The following is a 23,316-nucleotide window of genomic DNA, read 5'->3' as shown; positions in this document are numbered from 1 at the left end:
GTGCTGGAGGAAGACTGTAAATGTTACCAAAGGGCTGAGTACTAAGAATGCAAGAAAATAATAATTAAAAAAAAACAGGACCAATTTGCACTTAATTGTCCTTAGCCCTCTCCATGCTGTGGAAAGTCTAAGTAGGATATGACTTTTCTGCATGCATCCAGAAAGCTTCAAATGTCAAGCATGAACATCTGCTTCTACTTACTAAAAACAATTATTTTTTCTCATCAAGAGTACTTACTCCAAAATACAGATGCACTTACTTTGGAAATTATAGAAGTACTGAGAATCTGACCTCTTTCAAGTTAATGGCTTTCCAGGCTATTTGACATTGTAAATTTTGACTGCAGGCATCTTTCATCCTTGCAGTAAGAGTTTTTCCTGAAAAGCTTTAGAGGTAAATAATATTTGGATAATTAATTTTTCACATTTTTACAAGGTATGTAGTGATTAATGCAGGAAGACTCAGTGATGTGCTTGTCAGTGTTTCTGTGTTTGGAGAGCTGCTGAGGAGGAACATGGAGAACTTAAAAGTACACTTCTTTTCGTTCACCTCAGCTTCAAAAACAGAAGCAGTATTGAGGCTGCTTGCTTTGTTCTTTGTATGTTCCTGTAAAGGGCTGGATATTATACTACATAGTCCTGTCGTTTTAAGTGAAGTGGTTATTTTTTTAACTGGAGGTGTTTGAAGTGTGTAATGCTGTTGCAGCTGTTGGGCATGAGTGAGGAGAGTGTATTCATTAGATCAGAATCAGGAATGATAAGGATGGGAAAGGTCTCAGGGCTGCCAGAAGTAGGAAAGCCTTTTCTCCAGGTGCAAAGAAGTTTGGAGAATGTCTCCTTTTATTTGTTGTTCTTCCTTTGCACGTAAATTAGATCTTGAAGTAATTCTTAAAGAGATGATAATTGACTGCAGGTTTTGAAGTCTTCTGTACTGCAGACCCTTTAAAGGCAAAGCAGTCAGCAGAATTGTTATCCTGGGATTAGCATAGAATCAAGAATCCTTGGAAGGGACCTCTGAAAGCCATCTAATCCAACTCCCCCACAGTGAACAGGGTCACCACAGCTAGGTCAGGTTGCCCAGAGTCTGATACAGTCTCTGGGGACAGGTCATCAAGCACATCTCTGGGCAACCTCTTTCAGTGCTTCTTACTGTAAAAGACTTTGTCCTTATATTCTAATCTCTATTATCCTTATATCCACTGGAGTGCACGATATTGATTTCATTTTTTTGTAGAAAAACATCAGTGATCTTAATTGCTTTATTTCTCTTGTAATACAATAGATTTCTGATAGTACAGCATTTTACCTATATTGTCTCAAGCACTTTTATGAAAACCTGAATCTGTTAGTTTTTAACAGGGTTTCCATTTGTTTCCTTTTGCTAACTTCGTTGCTTCTGCATGTGATTTGGTGGATGGAAGCAACTTGAATCACAGCACTGTAGGTGCAGGAGGGGACCTTTAGAGATGAGTGAGTTCCACTCCCTTACTAAAGCAGGTTCCCTGCAGTAGAGATCTTTTGTATCCACTTCAGACCAGGTCTTCTGAAAGCCTGTTTTTGGTGTTCCTTTGTGGTAGGTAATTTTGCTAGATGTTCATCTTGAAGAACTACGCTTTACTTTATATTTTAAGTTATATTTTAAGAACGGCTCTTAGTCACCTTCTTCTCAATTGTATTAAGATTGATCTAAAGAAAAAAGCAGCACAGCAGGGACCAGGAAATGTAGCTGCCAGCAGGACATAAATTGTGAGCTCAAGTAAGTTAGAGAAGAGCTGACTTTCTTCATGTGTTAAATTATGTATTTCGGTGTTCTTCCTCATCTACTGTTTTCCTAAAGTAGAATACATGTTTAGGATTGCAGAAGGGTTAAAAAATTATAACTGGAGAGTGCAGTTCAGGGCCTGTCAAACCCAAAGTACCATATCTATCCTTTCTTATTCTAATGTCTGAAGATGGTGTCTTACGTCTTCTTCAGTGCTAATAGCAAGAAGCAGAAGGAAAACCAGTGTCCTGGTCAAGGACAACCTCCCTGGACACTTAATTTAAAATGCCTTGAGCCGTCCTTGCTGAAATTGGTAACCAGTGCTCAGATGTTTTCTTGGGCTTAATTGTTCATCTTTTTTCTTATTCTTTCTGAGACCACCATTGTATTTTTAGCCTAAACTGACCATATTCTTAAATAGATGGTGCTACTCTTATACACCAAGCTGCTACTTGCAAGGCCAAAGGCAAATGTAGACCATTGTAATGTTTGAAACACGCTGCTGGATACTGTGATATGCTGCATAGAGATTCTCTAGCTGACTCTTTTCAAAGCCTATTGAGGTTACGAAAAATCTTATTAACTTCAGGTTATGTTAGGACACTTAAACATACATTCCTATTATGTTGGTGATGTTTCCAAGGATTTTTTGAAGGTATACTCTAACTGTATAAGCACACAATACATCGGAAAAGAGTGTTTAAGTGCAGTACCAGCTTGATCTGTCCTTGCTTATAGAATCAAGTTTTATCACTTTTGCATGAAAGAGATTCAGGTATCTTCAACAACGTTGCTTGCAGAAAATTCTCACATGAGTGGGAAGTTGTTTTTTCCTAAGGCGTGTTCCTCCTGGGAATTCTAGAACAGAAGATAGTTGGTTTTGGGTTTTTTTGGAAGCTGCTGGAAGTTATAACAGCCTTTCTAGTTGAAGCATCTTTTCTGTCCAGAAAAACCAGTGAATTACAGTTGCTTTTCCAAATGAAACATGGTTCTTAGATAACTCGGTGCTATCCAGGGGCGTGGGACTGAGTGAGAGTCAAAGCTGACTGATTCCTAAGTAGAAGGCATTCATCCAGCTGTAAACCCTGAATGGGCATTGGGAGAGAACAGACCCTTAAAATCTTAAATGAAACGTAAGCTGTTATTCCGGTGTGTTGTTGCCATGTGTTGAATACAGTGCTATTGTTGATCAATAGGGCTCCTGAGAAATGATGAGAATAGACCATATTCTTTTAGAAAACCCATAGCTTAATGACTGACTTAATAGTGACAGGAAAGAGTTGATGACTTACTGATGTAAGACCAACTGTTGGCCTCACCTGTGTCAACATGACTGCTCAGCCTCTGTATACAGTGTGTCTTTAGTTATTGAAAAAACGTCTTGCTTTCATAAGGAGATATTGCTGTATTTCAAGATATCCTTGGGAATAGTACTGTGAAGAAATGCTTTCTTTCTAGACTAGAGAATCCTATGCTTTACACCTTGTGAGATGTTTTTATCTCAGTGGATTGCTTGTGGGCTTTTTCAGTTTCTCATATGGTTGTCTCACTCCTCTTAGACCTTTCTTCTCATCCAAATAGCATCTGCTCATGATCTGTGTCCATCGTAAAGCTTACATCTCTGTACTCAGCTTCTTGTTACATCTGCTTTCATAATGATTAAATTATGTTCCATTTTGAGGAAATTGCAAAGAAAAGAGAGAAGACTAGATTAAAATGTCTAGCTGGGATTTATAGAGTTGAAACCAAATTTTACCTTAATTTCGTGCTGATCCAGGTTTTCCCAGCAGCTGGTCCAGATTTTCTCTGCAGCTGGGTCTTTTGCTCTGCTATCCTCTGGAAAGCCGGGTCTGCCAAATGTGAGCTGTGCTGCAGGAGAGAAGTGCCAGGTGGCTGTGGTGGTTCTGCCTGACAGGTCAAACACAGAATTTCATAATGTGGTCAAAGAGAAGTGAAAGTACAAAATCTTACAGTAACCTATCCTTGTGAGCACAAGTTTATTACTATAATCAGTGAATTTTTTCTCTTCAATATTTAACTTTAAAACTGATGAAAGCCCCATATTTGAGACATCATATCCAGTGTTCACACTCTGCAGTAACATGCTTGAGTGAAGATGGTGAAAATGCAAAGGGGAAGATTTTCCAGTGAGCAGTTGTAGGCAACTCCCATCTGTAAGGAGACTTCACCATTTTTACTTTTTTTTTTTTTTTTCAGGGAATGTCAAAGTTCAAAAGAAGTTGGGTTGTTTTTGTTTTTTGAGGTATGTCCTTTGGTTTTTGTGAACTATTGTGTCTATCAGTAGTCACTTCTAACATCTTACCTTAGGCTTACTTGTAAAAGAGCTGGAGCCTCAGTGTTTCAGCAGGGCTGTTGATAGGAACATATAAAGAGCTGTGCTGGTCAGCATAGCTGTCCTTGTGTGGCAGTGTGGGGGATCCAGTGCGTAGGAACTGATATTGCTGTGCTGAAACGTCCTGAGACAATCAGTGTATTTGCATCTCAGTGTTCTGATGAGCCTCGTGTCTGGGTGAATCATCCTGGTCCCTCTGACCAGGATCCCACAGATTACCACTTTGTGGCCAGTTGTGGTTCTGATTGTGTCTGTTTTTCTGAATGAACAAACCTGCAGATTGGTCTGTTCCTTCCCTTTGCGTTGGGCATGGAATGAGCAAGTATTCCATTACTAACCAGAAGCTCTGGCACTGGGTTTAGCTGGCATTCTTCATAAGATGGGGACTGGAATAGGAAAACATGGTTTGATTAAAGTACTGAAAAGGCATTTCTGTGCTATCTATTGCAGCCCAAGCTGTAAAAGCAAGACCTGTTATCAGTCTGTTTACTAATTTAGGCATGTAGGTGAAGAAGTGTTTAAAAGACCTTTCTTGGGAACTATTAAAACACACTAAGTTGCTTTTATTTACAGAAGGAAGCCCATGTTGCTAATCTGTTTTTGTCACAAATGTATTAGTACAAGCTTTTATCACCAGCATAAACTCTGCACAGCACCTATATGTTAACCTAACAGTCTTGCATAAAGTGGAAAACCAGCCTTCAAGGTTTGTTTGGAATGAGTCCGTTTTTAATTTGAATAGAGGCAGAAAGTAGACTTGATAAATGCATGGCAACACATTCTTCTGGCAGCCTTTTCCTGACTAGTGACAGCTGAAACCAAGCTCACTGTTCTGCTTCATCATTCTATTGGAAATACATGAAGAGATCTCGAATCATGGCATCTCATATACTGACCTAAGTGCAGGTTAAGACACTTGCCTTGTACAGTCACCTCTGAGAACATTGCCTAAGCAGAAACAATATATCCTTATTTAATTGTGCTTGCCAAGGGTGCTTATATTCCTAATGTCTGTCTTCTCCCAGTATACACCTGTATGCTTTGCAGAAATGTTTAGCCTGCTTTGTGGATGTCTGGTTTTCTTTTTCTCCACTACAACAAGTATTTTAAAAGAAATGGGTAGTATCTGTCAGCCAAAGCATCCTAAGCTAAAAATCTACACTGGAAGCTGTTGGAGGTAAACATACATTGAAATTCTGACTTCTAAAACACTAAGATCCCAGAATACCTTAAGCAGAGGGTTTTAAATTTTAATCACATTTTCCTAAAGTTCATGCAGGCAGCATATGTTCCCTGCTTGCTCTCTAGACTATTAAGTAGCTAAGTGGTAAAAAAAGAAAAAAAAAAAAAGAAGAAAAAAAAAAGATAGAAGTACAGTACTTGAAGTATCAAAAGGTAGTAGCAGATGGTAAGAAATTGAGACATTCTATTTTAAAGACTTGATCTTTGCATTTTTTTTGGCAACTTCATTGCTTAACCTGCTAGCTTTCACAGTTTTGGGCTGAAAGCTGTAAATCAATTCATCTTGATGCTGAGAGATGAAATATTAAAGCAGTGAAAATACTTGGATTTTATATTATTTGAGGTTCTAGTAGCAGGTCTTTCCTATTAGCAGCAATGGAAAATTCCAGGAAAACAGTTTTTAAATTGGTTCCTGCAGAGCAAATGTGTTCTATATGTTGTCATTAAATATTTAAAAATCAGACGTTCCAGCTGCTTCTTGACTTGCACTGTTTAATAGTTCTGATGTTGCAAACTCTGATGCTTATTGATAAAATGTTCACCTGTTGAAGTATCTGTGGAAGTAATACTTCAGCTGTTGATTCAGTGTATGTATATTACATAGAAGGAATGAATCTGGAAGGATGGGGAAGTAACTGAACTAGGAAACTGACAGGAAAATGAATCTGAATGACTAAAAACCAAATGTCCTTTACTTTATACAAATTTCTTTTGCATGGGCATCAGTTTTCTTGGACCAGTAATGTTTTGTGCATTCTTATTTTACTCTAATACTGACCAGCAGTAGTCAGAGGAAAAAGATCCCAGAGGAACAAGTTAAATCTTCAGTTATATTAGGTGTTTGAACTTGTGATTCTTTTTATTTTTTTATTTTTTTTTTTTCCCCACCTGATCAGAACTTCTGGTGCTTAGTGAAGTGGTTAGAGGTAGTGTTTAGTTATTGATCCTGATGTACTGATTTCTGTTTATATTCTTACTGTGGCTGATCTTTGTAAATGCCGTATGTATGAATCAAGAGACAGGAGTACCTCTTGCAGGTTTCCCTACATGGATAATATGTTCCTAGATATGAAAAATACATGAATACCTTGTTGAATTTAAAAGGGAATTACACTGAAACTTGAGTAGTACTTACTCGTTAGAGCTTGCTGCTTTCTTAAAAGCATTCAGTGTAGGCCATGACTGCTATGTCAAACTATTCCAAGTGGCATTTATCAATTTATCAACAGTGGCCTTGGCAGTAGACATCAGTGCATCACAAGAACAAACATTCTCATCATTACTGTGAGTTCAGCATCAGTTCTGTTTTTCCTAGTTATCTGCTGTTGATGCATTTGTTCATATCCTCTTTTTCAGCTGTTCAGACAGTTTGCATGTTCCTCCTTTGTCATCTGCCCTTGCTTTCACATCCTACACTTGTGAAGTTTAATGTCTTGTACATGCTAGCAGGTATCTGGTCACCTTTAGTTGATTTGCTGTTTGCTAGAACGGATCTTTGGGCTGTTTTATAATGTTCAGTTTGGAAGAATCTAATGAGATTTAGACATGGAGGAAAGCATGGTTAAAAGGAGTTGATATTCAAAAATCACTCCCAAGCCCAAGTCTGCTCTTCTGTGGTCCTGCCTTTTGCCCTACTCCATCCTTACAGTATTCTAAAATCCTCCAGCTGATGATCACTTTGGCCAAAATGTACTCAAGTTTTGCATCCCCAGCCAACTCTTTGTTGTTTGGAAGTACTATGTCCAGCAGTGTATTCTCCTTTTGGATTTGTGAGGAACTTATCATCAGTGCGTATCTGAAAACCCATGGTTTGCTTGCTCCCACCCTGTGGTATTCCTCATCAGATATTGGTGTGACTCAAGTTTCCTGGGGAGCAAGACCTGTTGCTTATTCCAGTTGCTCAGAGAAGGCTTTGTATCTTCCTGGTCAGATTGTAGCAGTTGCATGTCATTGTCTCTCTTGTTGTTTCCTGCTAATCATGACCCATTATCTCTCTGTGGACTTCTCACTCCCAAGGCATTTCTTCATGCATTCCCCGTGTCTCACAGAAAGGAGACACACTCACCCATCTCTTGTCCTTCCTGGAGAGCTGCATCCATGTTTGGTAACCCTCCTGCTGTATGAGCAGTTAAAACATCTGTGACCTTGGTGAGATCCTGGCTTTGTAGCTGCATGTGGACCTATATTTCCTCCTGCTTGCTCCCAGTGGTGTGTTCATGTACACCAGCTTAAGGTGCTCAGTTATGCTGATATCCTGGAAATTGATATCTAACCCACTGATGTGCACTTGTCACTTATTTCTTTTTTCACTTGGGATCTGGTCCTCTGGAACTGTTCCATTGTTTTAAAGGTTCCTCTTGTCTGTATCAGTCTGCATTTTGTCAACTTGTGTCATTTACCTGCATTTTATCTTTGCTTTGCATTTCTAATTTGAAGCTCTCAATAGCAGACTGGTCAGTCTTTACACATGTTTACTGTGCTCATGAAGAAGAAACCCATCCCTTTCTGGCTGTACTTGATTGTCAGCCAATTCTGTGGCCAAAAGCCATTTAAATCTCTTTTTGTTGACAATAGTTAATCGGCCTCTTCATAACCCACAGTACCAACCTCTGCTTTTCAAGCACTCTCTCCTTACTTGCAGAACTTGAGGCAGTTCCTCTTGGACTGCCAGCCTCTCAGAGCCTCATATTCTCCAGGTTTCTGGGATTGTTGGTGCCCGCAAAGGGAGGTACAGTTTGAGAGTTCTATGTGCATCAGCAGCATCTCTGTGATGTATCAGATGTAACCTTCCACAGAGCAGCAGTCTCCCTGAGCCAGATAATCAGTCAGAATATGAGATCATGTATCTCCCACAGTTATTCCTCAGTCCTTGGTCTCCTAGTACTGCTGAAGAGCTCCAGCTTCTGACAAGATCTGATCCCCATTATGGCTTTCTCCAAAAGCTTTGCTGTTGGGGTGAGGAGCCTAAACTGTGTGTAGAGAACTGATCCTCCTGCCCAAAGTCACCAGCACTTAGGCTCCTCCTGGAGAGAGTTCTTGCACTGTGAAGGTGACTGGCTTCCTGGCTGCTCATTCATTGAGAGGACATCACCTATATGGAAACGATGCTTCTTGTCATTGCTGGAATACCCATTGAGCCCTAACTGTGGGAATGCTTTGCCACATGTCATGTTGTGCAGCAAAATGCAAAATTGAAGTAGCAGAGAACGGAAGATAGAAGGTTAGGCAGAGACAGTTCTAGCATATGATACTGCTACATGTTCGTTCTGGAGACAGTGAGCAGAAAACCAGCTGTAGTTAGGGACATCATCATGCTTCCAGACCTATACTGCTTCAGCAGCTTCATTTGTGAGAACTGTGCTATCTATTCCTCTGTTGCTGGGTTGTGCTCATCAGCAGGGAGATTTGTCAGGCCAGTGTATGAGTAAGAAAAGTTGAATTTTCATTCTCTGCAATGCTGAACTTGAACTGCTGATCAAGCAGACCTTGTGCAATGGTTCTTTGATTCTAGCCCACTTTAGTATGGCTGAGCAAGAGAAAAACGGGTATTAAATAGTGCCTCACAGGTCAATGAACTGACCTAAGGTTGTTCTTTGAGAGGGCTTCTTGTGCATCTTTCTCTTTTCCTAACAGCTCTCGTTTCTACTTGTGTTGTTTTACTCCATCTTGTGTGTTGAATTAGAATGATTTGGGCAATGGGCAGCTGGATGGAGAGTCCAATCACTACATTAGATTGTGTAGAAAATTGAGTTATTTAATCTGTCAAGAACTATATAACCTACTTTTGAAACAAGGTCAAGGCAGTCTGGGAAAACAGTAGCAGCCCAAGGTGTGTCCTAGGCAAGCTTTTGGGTATCTTCTGTTCATATAGACTTCTTTTCTGTTCAGAAGTAGTTTGCAAGGTTTATGTTTTGCAGCCCCTGTTCTCTAAGATTAGAAAAATGCATGCTTAGAAAGCTGTTGAGTTATATACTTATCTGAGTTCAAAGCTAGCACAGCAATTCTGCAGCAGATTTAATCTTGAGTAAACTATGAGTTGTTCTTGTTAATGTGTTTTTTTTCTTCAAGTCTCTCAGCAGAGAAATGTTTGGTCATTGGTAAGCTTTCTTCTTAACATGTAAAGATAAGTCACTGTTTTTCCATCCAATGCTCACTGCCTGGAATGCTAATTGTTCTCTAGAGGACATGAACAAATGCATATAGAAAACAAAACTTATCTGACAGCTTAATTCAACCTGGATAAAACAACTTTCAGTCTATCTCCATTTCAGAGAGAATGAAAAACAAACCAATAAAGTTGAGATGTGCAAGTGATTCATGCAGCTATGCATCTTTCTTCATCTAACTTCTAAGTAAAGTAGAACTTATCTGTTCCTGCTTCCATTGGCATCAAATTTCACTTGGAATGTTCACTGTGTTCCATTAACAATGGATTTTGCTCTGCCCCTTTATGTTCTAATGGTGCTGAATTCTGGGGAGTGCAGGGGGTTCGTTTTTAGAACAGACATGAACTCAGCTGTTCAGAAATACTTAAGTGAGGGTTTTATGTTGCCTAGGCTGCTGCCAAGCAGTCTGTCTCAGCTCTGGCCTGGCTCCCCTCAAGGTATTTCTGCCAAATATAACATAGTTTTATTACTTAAAGAAGCTCACAGCAACTTTGTCAATACCTTTTTCCTTAGTTGTTACGTTTTTGTACCTCTTGGGTATCCAACAGTGTCTTTCAGCTGAATGCAGCAGAACTTCATTCTCTGTATATTTTCTTGTCTCTGGTTCAGTTTACCTCTGTGCACTTGGGAATATTAAAGGTATACATTTCTTGCTCATAAAAGAGTAAGGGTAACCTAGCAGAAGTTCTTGGAAATACAGGTGTTAGGCAGAATGGAGGTTGAATATACAGAAAGAAATGAACTTGGTGTCAGACACAGCTTGCAAGTTCTGGGTCTTGGCTTCACAGCTCTGTGGTGGTAGCAGATTTGCCACATGCAAAAAGTGTTGCTGAACATGTGTCAAACCATTCAGCCCAGAATCAGTTATTTGATGTAGCTCTGTCAGGAAATCTGCCATGCCTGTTGTAGCTGAATCCTGATTCCTCTTCTGTTAGTTTGAATTTCAGTGCCATGCTTTCCCCCTCATTTTCATTTCTGATGTTCTGTTCTGCTCATCATACTTAACTCTACAAATGCTCATCTGAAAATGGTCATGTAGTTTGGTAATAAGAAACAGCACAGTGACATAAGAGGTCTCTCCATGCCTGTCTTTCTGTGGAAGAGCTAATGTCAGTGACTTGGACTTGAATATGAAATCAAAAGTAGAAAGTTTTCAGAAGTGAACAGTTGTTTGCCTCTCTGGAAGGAGCTGATAAACTTCTGATGTGCAAAAAAGAGCTTTTCACAAGGCACAGGAATGCAATTGCTGTTCTCTTCAACATCTGCTACCTGATGCATTGTTTGCAAGTTCATGAGATTTCATCAAGATTTACATGGAAGTATTGTATAGTATTTGAATAAATTAGTTGTATGGTACTGCAAAACAACCGTAATCAGCCATTTTGGTACTTTGGTGCTATGATTGTCATAATTAGAGGCTTCTTATGGCAGATTACAGTCATTTAATGCCTTGAAACACACCTGCTGTGTTTATCTTACTTTAGCTAGTAGTTCATATCATCTTCCAGGAATAATCCTCAGTTCTCTTTTCATGGAGTACTCTCTAAGCTCTTAGTTAGCAAAAACTGATTGTAATAGAAACTCTTATCAGTTCCCAGCTGCTGTGCAAAATCCACAAAATGAACTGTTTTAGTTTACAGTATATTGAAGAAGTTAAAACACGTAAAAGAAATTTTTGAAGGAAAGAAAAAAATATAATAGAAAGTAATATTTGTCAGCGTATATTACTGTATGACAGAAGAACTCTGAAATGATGAGGCAATCAGGGAATGGTTTGGGTTCGAAGGGACCTTTGAGATCACCTAGTTCCAACCCCCCTCCTATAGGCAGAGACACCTCCCACCAGACCAAGTTGCTCAAAGCCCCATCTAGCCTGGCCTTGAGTGCTTCCAGGGATCCTGGAATCCAGGCATCCACAGCCTCTCTGGGCAACCTGTTCCAGTGTGTCACAACCCTCAAAGTACAGAATTGATTCCTAATAGCTAGTCTAAATCGACCTTCTTCCAGTTTAAAGCCATTTCCTCTTGTCCTTTCACTGCCTTCTGAAAAGTCCTTCCCTAGCTTTCCTGTAGGCACCCTTCAGGTACTGAAAGACCCCTATAAGATCCCCACAAAGCTTTCTCTTCTCCAGGTTGAATAACTCCAACTCCTCCAGTCTGTCCTCAGAGGTTTGGTTTCAATTTGTCCAAAAAATTGATTTAGATTTAGTGCGTATTTCTAGAATTTGAAAGAGGAGAGGAAACTGCATGTAGAGGAAAGTAGACTCAGCTCCAGTAAAGAGCATTCTTCTATGAAAGATTGAAACTCTGTGTAAACTGGGAACTTTTGTTCGTTGTGAAACTGGGCACTGACAGCTTTTCTGTTGAAATTGAACACCTTGGTTAAAATATTCAAAGTAAATGAGGAAAGACTGCTGTTATTCCCAGTTGCCTATGCTAGACACCAGAAAACAAGGACTTTGAAGACACCTTTGTAGTTCTTGTGTGGCTTTTGTGTTAGAGGGGAAGGTAGTGCACCTCATAGGGTTCTGTGTTTGAGCATGTCTGAAGTTGGACAGAGAATTTTTGTAGGTCAACCCCATTCAGCAAGACAGCCTTTAATAATGCCTCTCTAGTAGGTCGTATGATTAAAACAGCACTGAGGATAGTGCTTGTTCAGGTTTTGGGGCAATCAGTCTTAATTGCTTTTTGTTTTGCTTTCACCTTACACAGGGGCCTTATAGTTCTTTGACCTATGTGTGAACAAAGTGGGAAGCATCTGAAAATAGATTCAAGGCTAGGCAAAAGGTAGATTTATGGAATTGAATTTCAGCTGCACAGAGCCTGAATTACGGAGGAGAAAGGGGATAAATCTAACTACTCCTTAAGAATCCTTTTACCCTTATATTTTGCACAAGATAAGCCCCTAAGCAATTTGTTCTATCCTGTTCCACTAGTGTGCGTGCCCAGTTGTGGTGTTTTTTGTAAACAGTAAAACTTGTCAGGACTTCATTGGGAGATACTGAGCCCTGTAACTGTGCATGATATATTTAAGAGTTGAATGTAATAGTTTTTACGAAATTTCTATCTGGCAAGCACTTTGAGGCGGCAAGTAAAACTTGGACCTGGGTGGGCTTTGAGGTCCTTTCCAGCTCAGGCTGTTCCTTGTTGCATTACCTCTTCTGCTGCACATTTTTAGTAATGCGATTGTTTATTTTTACCTTCTGGGTGATTTTATGTCACTTGATAGTGAGCTTTGTACATTTAGAGTGGGCAGAGTTAGTACTCCAACATCTTCAGATCTGTAAGTGCTTCATACTGTCTTTGCTTCGATATCTGAATTGTCAAAGACTGTATCCCTGGTATTTTTTGTTGTTAATGGTAGTTTTAGATATTAAAGTATTTTTAGGTATTAATCCTCTTTAATCTTAAAATTGCTCAGAAATAACACTTTATATATAGACTTGGTGTATATATACCTTGCTTTTCTCTTCTATTAAGAACACTGCTTAAGTTACAGGTTACGTATGAGTTTATGCAATCAGCTTCTGATCTGTGTTGCATTCCCCTCTTACAGCTGTCATTGTGAAGTGTCTATCCTGAAAAACACTTCAGTATCTCAGAACAGTGTGGTTTGTTCTATTCCAAGTATTTTGGATGTGTTCATGTTTATTGCTTCATGTTCTTCTTAGGTTTCCTATGCGCGACCAAGTTCAGCTTCTATCAGAGATGCAAACTTGTATGTTAGTGGACTTCCCAAAACAATGACTCAGAAGGAACTGGAACAACTCTTTTCCCAATATGGACGCATTATAACTTCTCGTATTTTAGTTGACCAGCTCACTGGTAAGTGGGCAGCTTTGTGTGCTCTCATTCTTGGACTAGCAATTTGAAAAATATTTCACCTTTCAGTACAGTAGTCTTGTCTCTAAAATGTATAAAAGCTGTATAAGGGCTGAAAAATGGAAACTTCTGCTACAATTGTTCATAAATATGAATGGACAAAAATAGATTGTGGAGTATCATGAGCCAGCTTGACTCATTTCCACCACATAGGTGCAGGTTTGGATCCTGTTTCATGTCTTGTAATAAATCTACAGCTGCTATCATCTTCTTTTCCAAGCTTCTATGTAAAAGTAGTCCCCGTACTCCTTATGAAATGCTACTATGTATTTTTTTTTAAAAATAATTTTATGCAGAAATGCACTGCTGGTTCTTGGAGGCTAGAATTACAAGAGGTGCGGACTGTTAGCTGCTATTAAGACTGTCTTCATGGTTGCCTTGGTCACTTGAGACACTCTGAAGAGCATGAATATTGAATTCCTCAGGAGCAGTTCAACTCTGCATTTAGCAATGCCTTAAAGAGCCACAGAATTATTTAGATTGGAAAAGACACTGAAAATCACAAAGTCTAGCTGTCAGTATAACAGTAGCAAGCCCACCACTAATCCATGTGCCTGGGAACCACATTCACACACCATTTAAATGTCTTCAGAGTGTCTTTTACATGTATAAATAGAAATAAGCTTTAGAAGGTGAGTTACAGTCTAGGTTGTGTTTCTAATAAGTAAATGAATGTCAGTGACACTGGTGGTTACTCTTCAAACTAGGGCAGTAAAACATCTATGCTGAACTTTCATGCTGGCTTAAAGTTTTCAAATAACCTTACTTTGAAAATATTACATGTATGTGATTGTCTGATGGTTGGCTGGCCTATAGTTGACTGCCCAGGCTTTTTTTTTTTTTGCACTTATCTTAACATAAATCTCAATATTAACGCTTTGAGGAGAGAGAAACACGAAAATGAATGTTAGATGCAAAGCACTGACTTGTAGAAGATGTAGATTTGCTGGACATATTTCTAATCTTTGTTCAACAAATAACTGCTTCCAGAGTGCTTTTGTATATTGCACAGAAAGAGTGGCATTTGATGGGGGCTAATAAGTACACATGAACTTCTAAAAATGTTTACTGTAATTCTAAGTACTCATACTCATCCCAGTTGGAACACAGTGGTTCTCTGACATGGATTGTTCAGGTTAAGCTTTTTTCAAAGTTGCTAAGAAGAATGGAAGAGAGACTCAGAACAGTATGAATAATAAGGTTGTGACAAAAACTAATGGATGAAAAATGCGAAGTTGAGACTGTGACACTTGCCTCTAGAGCTTTCTTATGCCTGTTCATTTGTTGTCACATTCCTTTAATTATCATTGATTATGAACAGAATATTTCTTCTAGTTAATGCCTTTCTAAAGTGAGGACAAACTTCAGACTTGCCTGCTTATTCATGAACAGAAATGTAAGAGGCTTCTAAATGGATTCAAGACTGTTAAACTGAGCACACAACAAAAAGTAATACTAGACATAGAAGGTTTAATGTGGTAGGTGCAAGTATTGACACCTCGGTATGTTTACATCCAAGCAGCAGGATGAGGTTTTGAGTTATTTCCCTAAGACTTTCTATAAATACTTGCTGATCTCCCTGCCTGTTATTTTTGACTGCCCTATTCCCATGAAGAGTCTGTGGCCCAAAAAAATCAGTTGCCTTCAAAAACATCCCAACAAAAACACGTTTGTATGTTGAAAGGGAGTCTTTAGCTTACAGAAATAATCTTGTTCTGTAATTCCTATTACTGCAATCTAGAACACTCTTGTGTTCTACCATATTTGCTTCAAAGTGAACTTCAAGGGATGCTGCAAGAGAACATAAGGCATTTCTCCTTTCTAGGGAGTAGAAGACTATATTTATGGGGGTTCTGTAAATCACTTAGACACTGCAGAGTAGCACCAACTGAACAGAGGTTACAGTGCAAACAAGTTCTGCAATTCTGGGTTCACTTCCATTCCTCTAAAATGACTGTTTCAGCATATACTCTGACTCAGCCTTCCATGGCTTCTTTCTAAGCAGCTTGCCTCGTATAATTTAAATAAACCAACGCAACCCAAAAAACAAGCACTGCAACACTTTTCTAAAAAGTCTTACTTCTACCAGTGTATGACCAGTTCTAGTAAGCTAAAAATTCAGCAACTGTTTATAGCACTTGTTGAGAGAATCTAATATTGTCAAATTGCCTCTGAATTTATTAGTTTCCTTCACTGTATGCAGGTATGTCAAGAGGTGTGGGGTTTATCCGATTTGACAAACGTATTGAGGCAGAAGAAGCTATCAAAGGCTTGAACGGCCAGAAGCCTCCAGCTGCCACAGAGCCCATTACTGTGAAGTTTGCTAACAATCCAAGCCAAAAAACCAATCAAGCCATCCTTTCCCAACTGTACCATTCTCCAAACAGAAGGTATCCAGCACCTCTAGCTCAGCAGGCTCAACGTTTTAGGTAAGATACTTCTGTTTAACTGAGTTGGAGAATGTATCTTCCCAGGGGCCTGTTGGTTTCCCTGCACTCTTTGATTTCTTTGTCCTGTTCATGCCCTCTGTGATTTGTATGAAAGAAACCCATGGAATTTCTGCAGCTATACTCCAAGAATATAGCTGAAAGAGAAAAATGTGTTCCAACCTGTTGATGGCTGGAAAGCATCTAGTAAACCTATTTGTTGTTAAAAACGAGGTAACATTCTTTTTACTGTAGGCAGTCACTAAAAAGTACAAATCACTTAAGGATGCTTTTAATTTTGTGCTTTCTTCATTAATTTGAAAGTTGATTCAGTCAACAGTGACATGGGTAATTAAATATATCTCTTAGCCATATGATATGCCACAGCCAGTCTTCACTTCCTCAACTCTTGCACTTCTTCCCCATTCTGTCTTCGAGATTTTATCCTGGCTTATTACTGAGTGCATGCTAGTGTCTTCCCATATTCCAAAATTCAGGTATCTTTTGCACCTGTTTTTGTGGATATATGTCTGATTGTGTGGAAGCTGCAGCATATAGTTCCTTATGACGATTCAATGTATTCAAAAGTACAGATGGCAAGAGGAGAGTGAAACAAAACGCATTACCTGCATTTCTGAGTGTCTTGCTGTTTTCAGTGACTTTGATGGGTTATTTTCAGCCCCCACCCCAACCATGTTACTGGAATGTGCTGTTGGTATGCTCCAAGGTGTGTTATTGGATTTTTCAAACAACAAAATCAGCTTGCTGCGTGCTTAGAAAGAAGAGAACGTAGCAGCCTTGAGAAGCTCTGTGTGGGCCACCCTTCCTTTTAGGTCCCTGTGATCAGAGCTCATGGACAGTGTTCTAGCAGAACTTCCAGACTCTTTCCAACTTGTCAGCCTTTGTGCTACAAGTGCTCAACAGCGCTGGAGGTCAGCACTGAGGGATACCGCTTGTATTCAGTGTTTGGGGAATGTTCGTGCTGCTTCTTTGGGAAGCAGAATGATGTAATTGCAATATAATAGCCATCTTCTGCAACATCAGGCATTGAAACTTTTAAATTTTTGGTTGTTTGTGATTCTTCTTTATTAAACAGTGCATTTTTGTGAATGCCAGTTTAAATTTATCTGGATGTGTTTTGTTAAGATGTTAAGTGTGAAGTTGATGCTTGCAACAACCATGAGGAGGTGTTGCAATTTGCTCCTCTTAAAAGCATAATTGTAACAAGTAGTATCAAGTGCACATCAGGCATGCGTTGGGTGACGGGTGAGTTCTCTCCTTGGTGGATGTGGAAGAAGTAAAAGGTTGAGCTTACGGAGAACCAACTGATCAGACAGTGAAACTGGAACAACAGACATTAGTTCGTTCTTCTTTTTCAGGCTTCTGTTTGCTGGAAGAGACAGCCTTGATAAATTTTACATATTGGTAACTGTCAAGAGAGATGTCTTACATTTGGGATTTGCTTGTGCCATCATTGCAGCGTTTCAGCTGCTGCTATTGGTGTAGCTCAGTTTACACTGACAGCATGCTTAATAGAAATGTTGGTCTGGGCTTTTGAAAGCAGCCCTACCTGTAGTTGTTCCTCAGATCCTTTAGGCTGTGTAGCTGAAAGCATCCTTAAAAATCATCAGGTGAATTCCATTTTTCCCAAATCTCTTAAGGCCATCCAGTAACTGATGAAAGCAGTTAGGTTGGCATAGGTTACTGTATGAAGTCCTCAGCCCCTTGTGCAGCAGATACCTGTAGCTGATGGTATTCCTGGAATTCATCTTTCTCTCACTTCCAGATCTTCAGTGAGAGTAGATGTATGCAATCCCAAAGCCTACTGATTGTTGGCAGGCAGTTTTCTTTTCTCCCTAAGCTCTCCTAGTGATTAGTGCCTTACTGTCTTGTGCATACATCCTTCAAACCCTGTTCACTGTAAAATCAAGATATTCTGTAGTTTGGTCCTCACTTACCTGCAAGTAAGACCAAATTGTTTTTCATTTCACTGTTTATTTTTTTGGTGCATGAATTATGCAATTACAGTCTTTGGCTTTGGATTCCTTATACTACCACTGGTTCTTAAAGTTCATTACTGGAGAAAAATAACAGTGAGGTACGGATCTGCAAGATGGCTGTAAGCTAAAAACCACATCATGTAAGTCTTTATTCACTTAATTTTGTGGCATCCTGGAGGTAACCTTTCAGCAAAAGGTGTCCTCTTCACATCTGAGCTTTGCCAGGAAGAAACAAGAGCTGCTTTAGGGAATACATTTCTCTTGGAGAAGCAGATTGTATCTTAGTACTGAAGTTACTATAATAGCAGTAGAAGGCACTGCTTGCTTCAGATATTAGCTAGGTAGCTCTAGAGGGTCTAGAGATGGAGAGAAAGTTCACAGCCTGTATTGTACATATCAGTATTCTGAAGGAGTTTTAGTCCAGAGAAGAGTAAAAAATAGTTAAAAAAATAATTTTTTTTTTTGCAATGCATGTTCCAGTACTTGCTGGTGTTCCAGAACCTTATTTCTATCTAGATATTCATGTCACCATACTGAGAGAAGTGTCAGTAAAGTCTTCATCAGAAACAAATGTGTAATCTGGAAGGTTTTGCTGAAGTGTACATACTGCAACTTTATGCTGCTATTATGGTATTATTTGACTTGGTGCACAGCTGTCATGAGTTCGGCCTTTCTGAACGGAATTAGTTGAGATTGGGGATGCTACATAAGAACATCTGTTTAGTGTTACATTAACTGTGTAGTATTTTGTATTTTTGTATTGGTGGTATTCAAGCTATTAATGAGCACCTGTAGAAGCAGTGCAGAGGAGCTGGTAATAATGTACCAGATTTCCTCGAGACTTTTCCAGCCCTTTACGTTACAACAGTTTTGCTGACTATTTTTCAGGTTGGACAATCTGCTCAACATGGCTTATGGAGTAAAGAGGTAATAATGAACCATTCTATTCATAATAGCTAATTCATTAAGAGAAAATATTTTGACTATCATTACTTTTTCGTTAAGACTTATTTTTGCTTCTTGAGACTTCATCTGAAGTTGTTCATTTTGGTGCACCGTGCATGGAAGACAAAGCTTTTGTTCTATATTCCAAGTGACTTAATCCTCTCTGGTGTTCTAGCATGCTTTTCTTTAGTTCTTCCATTTCATCCAAACCAAACACTGTTCCCACATCTGTGTGTCATCCTATGCACTCTATTTTGTATAGATGAATTATAGAAATCCCAAATTGCTTTACTGTTCCAGCCGATAAGTCCCAGCTACCTGTGAAAAGCCCTCTATCCTTTCCTGTTTTTGAAACTTCCTTGCTTTTGATTTCCTTAAAACAGCTGCTCTGTTTGTATTTCGTTTCCCCTCTTTCTTCAGTAGGTTTCCCCCCATGACCATAGATGGAATGACCAGTTTGGCTGGAATTAACATCCCTGGACACGCAGGAACCGGATGGTGCATTTTTGTGTACAATTTGGCCCCAGATGCTGATGAGAGTATCCTCTGGCAGATGTTTGGACCCTTCGGAGCAGTAACCAACGTGAAAGTCATCCGTGACTTTAACACCAATAAGTGCAAAGGCTTTGGGTTTGTGACGATGACAAACTATGATGAGGCAGCTATGGCCATAGCGAGCCTGAATGGATACCGCCTTGGGGATAGAGTGCTGCAGGTCTCCTTTAAAACAAACAAAACGCACAAGGCCTAGCAAGTTTTTCTCAGTGCATTAACATTTGAAATCTGTACAACAAAGGCAGTTTATGAGAAGCTTTCTGCTAGTAAATGCCTTGTTGTATATCAGTGTGGATATGGGGATAAAATGACTACTTAGCATCCTAAGAATATGTGAGATTTTTTTATTGCTAATGTTTGAATTAGAACTTCTTAAATACCTTTTGTGTTTGAATATTGAAAAGAGGTACAGGGTTTTTACCTGTTACAGTGCATTCTATTGCCTTCTTTGAAGAAGGTGGACCTTTTAAAATGTTTCAGCTAAGGGAAGAAGTTTTTTGTTTTTTTTTTTTATTACATGATTGCCATTAACCTATGAGTAAATACTTGAGGCTTTGTGTTAGACTACTTAAGTTTATTATATAATATCTTGATCTGCCATGTGTTTAATTTACAACTTGATGAGTTGCTGTTGTTGTTGTTGAGAATATTTCAAGTTCACATCTTATTTATAAAGTTATACGCAGTATTTATTTTCTAGTTAGTGTTTGGGTTGGGTAGGGAAACACATTATAAAACCTTATTGTAAGAATACTGGAGAACTTTTCGTAAAGCAGTACCTTGCCAAAGAGATAAGAGCCTCTTTGATGTGGATTTAAAAAAAAAAAAAAGCATCTATTTTTATAAAAAAGAAAAGATAAAAAAAAATTTGGAGAAACTTTTTACTGGTCCTGGAACAAATATTTTGATTTGAATACTTTGAGAAATCTCTTCATATGACACCTTGTGAGCTTTTAAAACTTACCAGGAAATTTGCAGTTGTTGGGGGAAAATTTAGAAAGATTTATGATGTAGAAATAAATTTGAGACATTTCTATTAATAAGTAGAGTTGATGGGATGCACTGTTGGTTTCATTTTTGTAATCATCAGTGAAGTTTTTGATCATCCTGGTTATATAAGTAGCTCACATTAACTTGTGATTTTGAAACAAGAGTAAACTTAAAAAAAAAAAATCTATATAAGAGCAAGCAGGAAACTTAAATACTAAGAAATGGGGGAAAAAAATCTGTTCTTCCTAAAGAATTCCCTTCAGATAGAGCTCATGGTGTTTAGTGATGTACTTGCTATTGTTTGAAGAATTGTTTTGTCTTAAGAAAAGACATTGTGCATGGGTTGCACAGCAGTTGGGTGTGTTTGGAGGTATTTTGAAAGTTATGTTCAAGGCTAACACCTGAGCTTTGTGTAATGTAAATAAGATCTTGAGTTAAGAACCTTTCAGCTAATTTGGATTTCTGTTTATTTTTCAACTTACATGCCAAGTGATGGTCAATTCTGAATGTTTTTGTATGAGTTTTTTCTTTGTAAATGGCATTAACATTGTTACTTGAGGTCTGCTTATTCATTTTTGTTGTCCTGGGGACTTGAATTTACAGTGCATCAGGTCTGTTGCTATTTTTGTCTGTAGATAGTCTAGCTTCAGCTGTTTATAGTGATGCTACATTTTGGGTTATAAATATGTTTGTGGTTAAAAACAAGTATAATCATAAGTTTTGAACAGATTTCCTTACATTTTTCATACAAAACCCATAAACACCTGTATGCTACTGAAATTTAACTTTGTATAATGCTTAACTCACTACTTGGGAACATAGAAAGTCTTTACCATGTACTGAAGAAATTAAAGAATTACAGAATATTTTCTGAGTAGCATCTAGCTTACATTAAATTTTTGAGGAGGAAAAAAAAGCTGAGGGTTTTGATGCCTTTGCCAGGATGCACTGACAACTATATAGTTACATCCTGCTTTTTGTATAAACTGAGATGCTCATATGCTTCCCCTTAGAAAAAAGCAGTGTTCTATGCATAGACATAGTTGTACACTATCTTTGCAGTTGCGTTTGGTTCTTATTCTCTTAAATTGTAGTTATAAATTTTTCAGTATAGTACAGTACATATACTGTGAAGCGCGTGCTAAAGTGAGTAAGCGAGTTTTCATGCTGACCCCTCAATGCTATTTGAAAATTAATTGGCTTTGTGAGCACTTCCTCATTCTTAGGTGCATTTAGATTGTTAAAGCTCTTCTGCATTAAATTGTATATACTATAGGAAACACAATCTTTCCAATATAGGGAAAACAGTAGCAACGTGCTTCTTTCCTTATACTACTCTAGCAAACAACGGCATTGATGAGAAGGCATGTAAATTGGGCTTCACTTTACAGTGTTATCAGAGCACTTAGTAAAATGTAAGGTTGGTATTTATTTGAAGATGTATAGTTAATTCACATCTGTTGGAATAGAAAATATATTCTGTTGAGTATTTAAAGAGGTTGTACATGTTTTCTTTTGTGTTTGGATTCTTTGTACTTTTTCATGTTCAGTACATCAATAAACCAAGTTGAAGGGAAAAGCCTCACGAGCACGTTTTATTGTGTTGTCTGCCTTCATGGGTGAGCAACCTGAACAGAAGCTGTCTGCAAAGCTTGTTCTAGCTTAGCCTAGGTTGCTAGCTATCCACAAGCAGGCAGCGCAGTGGACCTCCATAGCAGTTCTGTTGTGTTAGGATTCGTGTCCAGTGTTTTCAGCTCAGCACTCTATGGACCACTCAGTGCTGAGGCAGGTGTAATAAACGAGGATTGTTAAACACACAGCATGAAAAATGAATTTATTGTCTGTCCAGCCTCCTGCTATCCAGCATAGCTAAACCAATGCTTTGTTGTGTTGGGAAAGTACAGAGAAAGGAGAAGGATTCACTCTCCACTGCAGTGCTCAATTACTGAGTTTTCTCCATTCTTTGAATACGTGGTTAATGGCTATCCAGTTACCTCATTCTTTCACCTTCTCAGCACTTGAAGGGTGCTTAAATTTATTACTAACTTCTAAAGTATTTATGCTCCCAAATTCACTGATTTTTTTCTCAAATGAATGAGAAGGAATTTTCATCAGTGATAATGAAACTCCAGTAGTGACATATGCAGCATGTAACTTACTTTTAACAGTTTTCATTCACTCTTTTTTCACATTTCCACTCTGAGGGTGTTTGGATTGATAGCCCTGTAGTATATGTTACACTATGGAGCACTGCCATCAGTGCAGTGCATTGGAGTCAAGTTTACATAGATTTGCTTGTGAGTGTGAAGGACAGATAGCTCAAAATGTCTGTTAGTCACACTTGTTAACAGACAATTTACATACAGAAAGGTGACTTCATACAGTTATGTGCTTTGGTACTTGAAGTACTGAAGTGGTGCCAGTTATGGGTTTTGGCAAGAAATGAGTGGCTGTAAGTGGAGTTCATTTTCCAGCAGAGACCTGTGTTCAGCCTGCACGCTTTCACAGAAAGGCAGTTCTCAGCTCAGACCAGCTGAGTGGCTGTCCCTGGTTGAATTGTTATGTGGAAATAAGGATAAAATGTGTTTTTGTAATTTCCTTCAGTTGTAAAATTAAAACTGCTTGTATTTTGAGGGTTAGGTGCAGGTAAACAAGCTGTCAGTGAGCAACACAAAAACTACCAGCTGTAAATGCAGTTGTCCAGAAGAATGTTCAGTTCTGGAAAGTGATTGCTGAGCACCTTGGGTTGGTCAGAGCTGGTGAACAAGGGAACCTGGTGGGATGTCTTACAGAAGGGCTACTTTTCTCACTGTATTTAAATTTTACTGTGAAGCTATGGAAGATGACGTGAAATCCGTTCATGAGGTGATGGAGTGTTGTAATTATCTGAAAAGAATTCCAGGAACCTCCCCTTAAGTTCAGAGAGGAAACAGGACCCTGGCAGAGGGGAGAACTGTGACATGGGGGCATGTGGTAATATGGGGACTTGTGGAAGG

General features: G+C 38.8%; 1 protein-coding gene across 11 annotated transcripts in view; it reads left to right on the top strand.

Annotated features, from left to right (window-relative positions):
- Positions 1–21,905, top strand: part of ELAVL2 (ELAV like RNA binding protein 2) — an 84,518-nt gene extending 62,613 nt beyond the window's left edge. For 9 of the 11 annotated variants that reach the window (XM_052700890.1, XM_052700889.1, XM_052700899.1 and 6 more), the window contains 4 exons: positions 13,194–13,347; positions 15,608–15,833; positions 18,719–18,757; positions 19,196–21,905. In XM_052700890.1, coding sequence (XP_052556850.1) covers positions 13,194–13,347; positions 15,608–15,833; positions 18,719–18,757; positions 19,196–19,526 — 750 coding nt within the window. In that variant the 3' untranslated portion in view covers positions 19,527–21,905. The remainder of the gene's footprint in view (positions 1–13,193; positions 13,348–15,607; positions 15,834–18,718; positions 18,758–19,195) is intronic. The other 2 variants (XM_052700893.1, XM_052700891.1) reach the window with 1 other exon arrangement.
- Positions 21,906–23,316: the final 1,411 nt, after the last annotated feature.

Source organism: Tympanuchus pallidicinctus, unplaced genomic scaffold (assembly GCF_026119805.1).
Source record: "Tympanuchus pallidicinctus isolate F22 unplaced genomic scaffold, pur_lepc_1.0 scaffold4, whole genome shotgun sequence".
Taxonomy (NCBI): Eukaryota; Metazoa; Chordata; class Aves; order Galliformes; family Phasianidae; genus Tympanuchus; species Tympanuchus pallidicinctus.
Note: the sequence above shows the minus strand (reverse complement) of the source record. Positions and strands in the feature narration are given on the sequence as shown.